The following is a 10,456-nucleotide window of genomic DNA, read 5'->3' on the forward strand; positions in this document are numbered from 1 at the left end:
AATTATAGTAATTATGATTCATTACTGGTTGAGATTAATTTAATAAAGAGGAGGCTGAGCAGAGCTCGTTAACCTTCATTAGAATAATTATAGACACAAGACACACACGGGCTCACTCTCCTTCTCTCGCTCTCCTTCTCTCTCACACACACACACTCTCACACACACACACACATGCGTGCTGACTGGTGAGAGGGAGAGGCTTGGGAGTGTTCCCACACTGTCTGCTGGCACACACTGTGGGAACCCAGGACTGCCGCTGTGTGTACTTCTGTGTGTGTGTATGTGTGTGTGTGTGTGTGTGTGTGTGTGTGTGTGTGTGTGTGTGTGTGTGTGTGTGTGTGATAGTAAAATGAGGACGAAAAGCGTGTTAAGTAAGGTTTTGCTGCTCCTCACTTTAAGTTAATTAGTTAATTATTAATTATGAGTCAGTTACACTCCCTTCACACATTTGCGCACACACACACACACACACACACACACACACACACACACACACACACACACACACACACAGACAGACACACACACACTTAAAATTGTGGCATTGTGACATTGTTTTTACGTCATTTATTATTATTACATCATTGCATTCCTCTTAATCTTATTATGTTCTTATTATAGCTTCTAAGTTTTTGAGCTAGCCATACAATCATTAATTTCAGTAAATTCTTACATAAATTTCAGGATTTGAAGTGGACTCAGTGCTCAGTCTAAATGGTAAAAGGCCAAAACACAAACTATGCATGTCATATATTATATCTTTTAAGTTTTAAGTAGTTATACATCTTTCATTTGACATGGTAATCCTGGGAATTATTTACTCTTAGTGAAATCCAGATTAGTTTAGAGGCAGCCTGACGGTTTGTGCAGATAAAAGAAAAGAGTTTACACTCTTCCATACTGACTGATACTTCCTACCTCCTCTTCTCTGTTCGCTGTTCCTGTAGCAGTGTGTATTGGCAGTGTTTTATAGGGGTTTTTTTCCCCACCATAGTTAAAATGCTAATATTTCCCAAGGTGAAAAAGCTGCTGTGATATTTAATATAGTTAATATATTGACTGTTTTAAAATAAAGCCATAAAGCCTCCAGGCGGAAGCAGGAAGTAGATCAAAAGGCTCCTCATAATGGGTTCAGCTCTCTGATTGGCTAATCATGTCTCATTGTTTCAGTCATTATTTTGCTCAACTTTTAATTTCTTCCTCCTAAGGATCATTGAGCAAGGCAATTACATGGAGCTGACCTTGTGTATTAGGGCCGGGGAGGAGGACAGGAAAGATGTCTCATCACCTCTCTTTCTTTTTTTTTTTTTCTTTCTTTTTTTTTTTTTAAATTTCTTCCACAACAATATAAAAACTGTGGCGTCAGAGCCTCCATCACTTTTCCCCTCTCCTCTGTGGCTGAAAATGAGAGTCAACGGAATATTAAGTCCCTAGCATTAGAATAAACACGTCGTGTGTTAAATCAAAATCCAATTCTGTGGTCTATTATTTTCTGGCATAGTAATGACTGCCAAGGATTAGGAATCAATATTTCACTGCAGCGGGGACATTACCGGCTTTATTCAGGCCGTAATTGAGTTTTGAGGAGAGGCCCTGCCCTGGAATCTGCATTAAAGATAAGGGCTCCTTTCATGTGGATGCACAAATAAAGCTAAAGCCAGGCGACACATTACACATCAACTACACATCAATTACAGCGCTCACCAGTTAACCTTCAACACACTGGCTAACTCTGCTACACACTAGTTATTCTGGCTGTCATAACACAGGCCTACAGCTTGACTGACTGACTGTAGTAACCGTCACCAGCCTACCTGTACTCCCACAAAGTCTAAATGTTTCACCTGCGAGCCTACAGAGCTGCTAACATTTCAATTCTGTTTACACGTAAACAAATTAACACCATTTTCAGTTCAGCAGACTATATAGGTTGAGAGGAGCCAGCGCCCGCATCCCGCTCTGTCTCTCTGTTTCTCCTCGTGCTCGGATAGCGGACTGGCCCTGACCGCTGCTCGCGCGCGCAGCTCCGAGATACGTAATAGACTATTAGTGGAAGTGGGATTAATTTGTAGCCAATTACAACCCTTAGAGGTGAATAGGAATGCATAAATAAGGAGGGAGACGGGGACACACACACAGAGAGACGTACAGTATGTGAGTATATGATGGAGGGTGCTCGAGGGGGCCGGCTAGAAACCAAAAAAGGCTTTGAGAGCTGCACGAGCTGAGAGAGAGGAGAGAGGGAGGAGAGAGGGGGCTTCACTTAACTAATGGGGAGTGAGAGAGAGAGACAGAGAGAGAGAGAGAGAGAGATAGAGAGAGAGAGAGAGAGAGAGAGAGAGAGGGAGAGCTAGTTTAACTATTAGAGAGATAGATCAGAGTCCGTCCCGCCCTCAACTCCTGTCAGGCTGCTAGAGCGCGCGCCCACCGGTGACCAGACAGAGCGCGCGAGGCTGGAGGTCGGGACGCCGAGCGCTGTTTATGTGTGCGTGCAGACACGGGATAACGGCGCCGTACAAGACAGACAGACGTTAGATCACCGGAGACGCTGTGTGGCTGCAGCGGACGCAGAGGATGAAGGGAAAGAGCCGCAGAGAAGAAGACAGAGACAACAAGTTTAAACTTTGACGGGGCCGCGTCCGGTAATCCGGTATAGTTACAGACTCTTACATGGGAAACTTTAACGGGCTGAGAACATCACCTCAGACTGGATGCTGATGGGACTCGTTAACCGGTCCTGTGCTGTGAAGTTCTTACTTTGACATGAATATCACACAGTCCCGTTAAAACGGTTTGGTCTGAATCCGTTTCTGTTTCTTTTTTCCACTGCTCCTGCATTTTAATCCGGATTCTTAATATATGGGAAAGGGACAGTAAAGTGATGAACCGGGACAGAGCGGTACCGGGGCCCGGAACGGACGGGGTCCAGACCGTTATAAGCCGGGACAGAGTCGCACCGGGGCCCGTGGCGGATGCGGTCCAGTCCGTAATGAGCCGGGACAGAGCGGTGCCGGCGCCCGGAGTGGACGGGGTCCAGACCGTGGTGGGCCCGGACAGTGCAGACATGCTGGACGGAGCTGCTGCCGGGGAGAAGCGGCTCTTCTCCAGCGCGGTGGCCGGGAGCAGAGACGCTCAGGCCGTGGAGAACCACACGGAACCTCCGCCGACGAACCCGGTGTTAGCCCCGCCACAGCAGGTAGATAAGTGGGACCAGACTTCACCGACTTTCTCTGTGTGTGTAGTGTAGCAGCAGATACCTTAAAGAAACACTGAGTGTAAATAAAATTAGATCAAGTGGGATCATTGGACATGACACAACAGGAACAGAATAAGTGCAGAGGGTAGATATGCATGAAAAGAAAACATTTTAGGAGAGAAGGTTTGCATAAAAAGTAGCAGAATTGCAGGGTCACCAGAGTGCGCAAATTAAACGAATTAAAACGAAAATTTACCGACTAAAAAGCTACTAAAGCTTTGTTTGTTTATTTTTGTTTTATTTGTTTCGTATAGTTTTGTGTCATGTCATGTGAAACGTCATGTGGCCCTGTGTTGCCAGATGAGGCCTAAATTAAGATAAAGCAGTAAATTTAACAGCCAATTTGCTTCGGTAATATAATGAGAAACAATAAAAAAATAAACTGAACCGACACCAATAAACGAGTTTCCATAAAAGCTGAGAGGAAGATAGATGCAAACTTTTTTCTGGCGAATCAATAAAATCGGAAAGAAAACGCTACATGTAAATTTTACAGCTTCAGAGTTATGTTATTTAATCTGCTCACTGCATGGAACAATGTGTAATACTTCCCTTTAGCTGTATAATTATCGGTAAACGAAAATTCCATAAATGATTATCATTATTAAATAAAAGACTAGGCTACTTTAAATAAAAGTAGGCCTTTTCGTTGTGGAAAATTCCTCATAATTAGGCTTCATCCTAGAAACAAATTTAATTTCAATGTCGCAGATTAGCACCAGGTTTATTATGAACTCCTCGGTATCTGAAATAAAAGATTATTCCTCTTGCTCAAAGCTCTGATCGTGGCATTGTGTGATTATTCTTATCATCAGATGTTAATAGGCCCCTGGGTCCCACCCGCGTGCCCCCTCGGATTATTAAGAGAGAGAATTATAATATTATTAATGTGGGATTATTCATGTCGACATGCTCCAGACTGGCCTCATTAATAAATGAATGATCCTAATCAGGATGTAGTGCAGGGGAAAGCCTCACTGAGCCCCCGCACCGCCTTTTATCTGCTCACTGCACTTGGCCACCTTTTTGGCTTGACATAAATCTTTAGGATATAAATTCACTGGACATATCTACATCATGGTATACACACAGGCTGCGGGGTCAAACTGCTCTACGTTATATGAAGGTATAGAGACATTTATGGGAATGATAAGTTCATGTTTTATTAAACTCTAAAAACAATGCGCATAAAGTTATTTCCATCTAATCAGAAAAAGAATGATACAGAATATATATTACTGCCTTTTTATGGACCGTTTACACTCTTCACTTTCACCACTACACTATAAAATAAATATAAGAATGGAATTGATTCGTTTGTCTTCTGATACCCTACTGACCGACACATGGAGGAAATGTAGATTTGTGTTCATGTTGTGTCTGTTTGCTTTATGAATACAGTTTACTTACTACTAGTTTTATTGGTTGTGATGTTTGCTGTTCACACTGCTGTTTGTTTGCCTGCCGGTGACACTTTGTTTCAGTATTTTAACACTGCTTACAACTGTGGAAACTACTGTAATTACTGTATCTCTCAGGATGCCGGCTATTTATTACACATATTATTCGACTATTATTATTAGTAATAGTAGTAGTAGTAGTAGTATTAATAGCAGTGATAGTAGTAGTAGTATCATTATTAATATAATTATTATTAGCCTATAGTACCAATCAAAAGTCTGGACACCCTTTTTCATTCAAGTAAATGGTAAGTGTGTCCAAACTTTTGACTGGTACTGTATATTTTGTGCTAATATAAATAATTGTGTTAAGTGGGCTGTTATAGCTTCATTATAATACATGATTGTAAATAAATAGGCCTACATAACTCATTCAAAATGAATGAAAACCACAAAATTTCAAACAGGGAGCAGGAAGATTAAAGACATCCAGAGGCTCATACTGCACATTCTCACAGCCGAAGAAGAAACACATGACGCTGACTGGTCATGAAGGTGAATGAATAATTCCGCTGTGCTGTTTGCCAGGGCCCTACCGGGCACCGGACCACCTCCTTCTCCGTCTTGGACATCCTGGATCCAAACAAGTTCACGAGCAGCCGGCGGCTCGGACAGCAGCAAGCCAGCCGGGCCGAGCGCGAGCTGAGCGCGTACGGAGCAGAGAACCGGAGAGCGGGAACCGGGGAGCGCGAGCCCAGCCTCGAGCCCAGCAAGGGCTGCTACGGTGCTGAGGAATACCAGAGCAGTAAGTCCTATTTTACATGGAGTTAACCTTTAAACCCGGGCTCTTCACTTACTCTTCTTTGTTTGTTTTCTTTTTATTTCCGTTTATTTACCCGCCACTCACCCCTCACGTGCCCCCCGTTTTCTTTCTCTGTCGGAACATCTTTAAAGTTAACTTATTAAATATTTATTAATTCTTCTTATCAATTTCGTTTCATTGAATTCCGGTATATTTTCATAGTTTTTATTTGTACTTGCTAATAGTGTAGCATTATAGCTAACTCCACTTCTTCTGTTTACACTCAGTCTCACTGAACATGACCTGCTGCTCTATCGCTCGACTTTTTTTCCTTCTCTAATTCTTTTCTTTCTATGTCCCATTCAAACAATCTGCTGTGACTTTTGTTACTGCATTCTTTTTATTTTTAATATATCAATATGTCTTATTATAGCCTGCAGCTATAATCTGTGATGTCAGTGAGCGCTCATCTCTTAGATTAGTCTGTTTTCATAGAGGAACTGTCTGAATCCTGCTCACTAATGAGTCAGAGACAAACCTGTAGTGCGTTTAGGCCCAAATGATAAGAAGAATCTTCTAATAGTGTCACACACTGACACACTGATAATCCATATTAAAAAAGGAAGCGTCTTAATGATTTAGAGTCGCGTTTTCAAAATCCAAATTCAAAGATTAAAAAGAGATAAAAAAGATAAAAGAGCAAAGCTGTAGTCTAAGTGTGTTTCAGACAAGAAGCATAAAACATTCATTGTCAGTAGTTAGCTCCCTGACAAAGAAAAAACTCCTCACTGTTAATTGAAGCCGAGCTGAAAAGGAAAAGACACAAAGTAATTGGCTGCGGTCCGTGTGTGTGTGTGTGTGTGTGTGTGTGTGTGTGTGTGTGTGTGTGTGTGTGTGTGTGTGTGTGTGTGTGTGATCGGTATTATTGATTGGTGAATATCTGTTTCAACCAGCAGTCTGTACTGTGTGTGTGTGTGTGTGTGTGTGTGTGTGTGTGTGTGTGTGTGTGTGTGTGTGTGTGTGTGTGAGCCTCTATTTAAACTCATTAGCTCCAATCAGCTGTGTTTTCTCTCTGTGATATTACTCTGCTGGTAAATACACGTCTGCTGCTGTTTCTCTTATAAATCGCTTTATTAGTGTATTTTTCATCTTTTTTTCTCCGCTCTTCTTCTTTTTTTGTGTTTTTACTCGATTTTTCTGACGTTTGTTATTTACATCACACTTTTTTCTTAGTACAAAAATACACGTTTAAATTTTTAACACATTTTAATAAAACAGACACGCGCATATACTGTAAAAAAAAAAAATAACAAGAACTGAATCTGTTGAGGTTCAGTCTGCAGAAAAATGTTTTTATCAAATAAAAACTAAAGCAGAGAATATTGGTAGATATTTAGAAAAATCAAAACCCACTATTTATTTTAATCAACTTAATTTTTCCCGAACATTTTTATTCAGCTTGTAGCGAAGATCATGTTGATAATCACACTGATCCTAACCATTCAAAACTCTCTCATAAAACACACTGTGAGATTATCCTCATTTTTAAATGCAGTTTTCAGTCGGACTGAAGAATAATAAATACATTAGTGTTATATAATCTGAATATGTAAACATTAAATAAATAGAGCTGAATTTGGATGATTTCTGTATGTGTGTTTGACAGCTTCTGTAGGCTGCACTCATAAATATTCTAATGGACATGTGTGTGTCCAACACACTGAAAAACAAACAAGAGTAAAACTATACAAAGAAATGTCGTTCTAAATAATTAATAAATAATGAAATTAAGTAGAATATTTGAGATCAAATGTTCGGTGTGTGTGTGTGTGTGTGTGTGTTTCTGGGGCTCATGTAAATACAGACTATGATTCAAACAATTTTTTACATGTCAAACAGCAGGCCTGTAACTTTCATGAGAAAAAAAAAATCTGAAGCCACTTGTTAAAATTTGCAGGCGACCTCAAAAGAAAAAATGGCCAATAAATAAATGTGGATTCAGTCTTTTTTAAAATTTTGATTTTCAGCTAAAAAAAAAAAAAAAAAGTGGTGTATTTCTGTTTTGTTTTGTTTTTTTCTTCCTGTAAACCTGCAATTTTCTTTTCTTTGACTGTTGAAGCTCTTTTCTTTCAATTGTGAGAGCTGAAAAGTTTTCTATGTTTTTACTAGTTGTACTGTTTCTGTTTTACTGTAGTCAGGTTAATCAGGCCTCCTGCTACATGATGTTCTGGGTGGAGAGCAGGTGTATGCTGGAGGTGGAAACCACTCATTAAAAGTCAACAAATTAATGACGAAACACTTTAAATATATTTTATAAAATGCAACTGCAACTCCTGTATTTTCAGGCTTTATTTCAACTTTAAGGTAATTTTTTTGTTGATAATGTGATCAGTGAGCAGCTCTGAGTTCAATGTGTGGCAGTTAGTTTGTGGTAATCTGATTAAATGAAAATGTGTTTGGTAAGAAAGTCACAGTATAAAGTGAAATAATAAACATGTTAAGATGCCTTTAGATTTTCCTGTCTTATATGGCTCTGTGTCAAAGTCTAGTTTTAATATTTTTGATATTATACTTACATGACGTATATTCCTCGGTAAATGTGTGTTTAGTCAAAATATCACAAAATAACTGACACAGTGCAGCAGTATGCCCACTGATCTCATACTGGTACTTAAACACAATAGGATATGTACATTGTGCACATAGAGTGGGGGGGAACCTGGGCTCAATAGGGGCCCACCACTCATTTCTACCCCAGGGGCCCCCTGCTGTGTTAATCTGGCCCTGCTACTGAGAGCAAAGTATGACTGAACTGAACAATCTTTAAATGTTTGGTTGATAACAGCAGAGACATTTATAGTTTTATGAAGGACTTTGATTATTTGGGTGATTAGTTCCTCTGGAGGAGATGTTTTAAAAGTTTGAATGATTTGATTTGCACTTAAATAATGTATTAAACACTAAAGAAGAAGAAGGCTTCAGTGATTTTTATTGTGATTTACTGTTGTTCATTTCCACACTGCCAACTTCATTCCAACTGTTAACTTAGTATTATTTGTATTTTTTATATTTTATGTTGTCTTGTTAGGTTACTTTTCAGTGTACCAATTATATATTATATATTTATATGATCTTATATATAATATATATATATATAATCTTTAAGAACCGCTCATAATATTAACCGTACAGCAATCATTTACACTTTCCACAAACCTGGCAAAGTGGGCAACAAACATATTCACAGCAGGATCAGTGTGCTGTAATATGATGAGTAATACATGCAGCTGAAGCAGCACAGTATACCACAGTATACGGTTCATTAAAGGGCTTTAAATCTGCTGATATTTTACCAGATCTTCAGGCCTTGTCTGTAAATGGGCCTTGTGTCAAAATCTAGATTCAATATATTTAATATTTCAGTTTTATGCTTACATGGTACATACTTCTAAATATACTTGTGTTTAATCAAATTACCACAAACTACTTGACATACTGCAAATTTGGAGCAGAGATTCTGGGACATAAAGGCAAAATTAAAAAAAAAAAAACAACAAAAAAACAACTGCTGGCTGGTATAGTCTGCCATGTGTTCTGTACCTGATGCACAGAGCACAGTAGAAAGTGGGAGGAAGGGGATCAAAAGGTACGCAAAGCTCATTTTTGACCCCAAGTCCTCTAAAGGTTAATTGGTCTGTGGGTTTAGAGGAAGATTCTGTCTTTGCAAGCCATCAGACAATTTCTACTTTGTTCATTGTGATGTGGAAAAGCTCAAAGGTTCCGTGTGTTTTTGTTGGAGACAGACTTCATTTCAAGTAGTTTGTAGGAACTGCAGCTCAACACACACTGCTGATAAAATCTGATCATGTAATGGATCTCAAAGTTACATTTTCTTTGTCATGTGTTATTTCCAGAGGAAGGCTTTGTATACAGAAGCCCAGATGAGGATGACTACCACAGATCTGGGACCCCAGACTCAGAGGCTGCAGACGGGCCCTACAGCAGTGAGGAGAGCAGCTCAGCTCTGCCCAGTAATGGAGACAGAGGTCTGAGCCAGCACAGCCACCAGGACCCCACCACAGACGCCAAGAGCCCCGGAGGAGGCTCCACAGGCCAGATCAGCAACGCCCAGAGCAACGGGGGCCAGGGCTCGCAGGGCAAGCCCAAGAGGAAGCGCTCTGGCTCGGACTCCAAGTCAGGGAAGCCCCGTAGAGCCCGGACTGCCTTCACCTACGAGCAGCTGGTTGCGCTGGAGAACAAGTTCAAGTCCACGCGCTACCTGTCAGTGTGTGAGCGGCTCAACCTGGCGCTGTCGCTCTCCCTCACTGAGACACAGGTCAAGATCTGGTTCCAGAACCGCCGGACCAAGTGGAAGAAACAGAACCCAGGCGCAGACACCTCCGCCCCCACCGGCGGAGCAGGAGGACCAGGGGGCGGCGGGGGAGGTGTAGGAGGTGGCTTGGGGAGCCTCAGCCCTCTCAGCCCGTCCCCTCCTGTCAGCGGGCACCTAGCCATGCACGCTGGCTACGCCGGCCACCATCACCCCCCCGCCGGCAGCCTGGTCCAGCTGCCTTTCCTCACCGCCAGCCACGTCCTGTCCCCCTTCATGCTGGGGACACAGAGCTACGCTGCGCCCGCCTTTTACAACACACACCTGTAGACACACACACACACAAAGTACACAGGGGTTCAAACCTACAGACACACACACTCACACACTCTGAGCCCAGAGAGGATGAAATGTTCAGTGTATGAATGAACTGCAGACCAGCAGACAGACTGTCAGTGCTCAGCTCTCCTTTTTACTACCAACATTTGAAGGCTTTAATTTCAACGGATTATTTTGATAGAATGTGAATATCTACCAGAAACTGTACATAAATCTATGTTCTAGCTCCATATTCTGAATGCTGTTTTAAACTAAGTAATAGACAAATAGTTGATTTCTTTGTTTTTCAAAAAAAGTCTGTATGAATATTGAATGTTTATTTATGA

General features: G+C 41.1%; 1 protein-coding gene across 1 annotated transcript; it reads left to right on the forward strand.

The window, feature by feature from the left end:
- Positions 1 to 2,884: 2,884 nt before the first annotated feature.
- Positions 2,885 to 10,456, forward strand: nkx1.2lb (NK1 transcription factor related 2-like,b). The gene is made up of 3 exons (XM_042419430.1): positions 2,885 to 3,199; positions 5,248 to 5,464; positions 9,376 to 10,456. Exons 1-3 carry the CDS (start codon positions 2,885 to 2,887, stop codon positions 10,119 to 10,121), a joined length of 1,278 nt encoding a protein of 425 aa, XP_042275364.1. The 3' UTR covers positions 10,122 to 10,456.

The sequence above is a fragment of the Thunnus maccoyii genome, chromosome 8 (genome assembly GCF_910596095.1).
Source record: "Thunnus maccoyii chromosome 8, fThuMac1.1, whole genome shotgun sequence".
In the NCBI taxonomy this organism is placed as follows: Eukaryota; Metazoa; Chordata; class Actinopteri; order Scombriformes; family Scombridae; genus Thunnus; species Thunnus maccoyii.

What these genes read in the sequence shown, in the direction of transcription:
- nkx1.2lb (XM_042419430.1), top strand. Translation starts at nt 2,885, where the DNA reads ATGAACCGGGACAGAGCGGTACCGGGGCCCGGAACGGACGGGGTCCAG. An exon ending in TGTTAGCCCCGCCACAGCAG is followed by an intron (nt 3,200 to 5,247) that starts GTAGATAAGTGG and finishes GCTGTTTGCCAG; the next exon opens with GGCCCTACCGGGCACCGGAC. An exon ending in TGCTGAGGAATACCAGAGCA is followed by an intron (nt 5,465 to 9,375) that starts GTAAGTCCTATT and finishes TGTTATTTCCAG; the next exon opens with AGGAAGGCTTTGTATACAGA.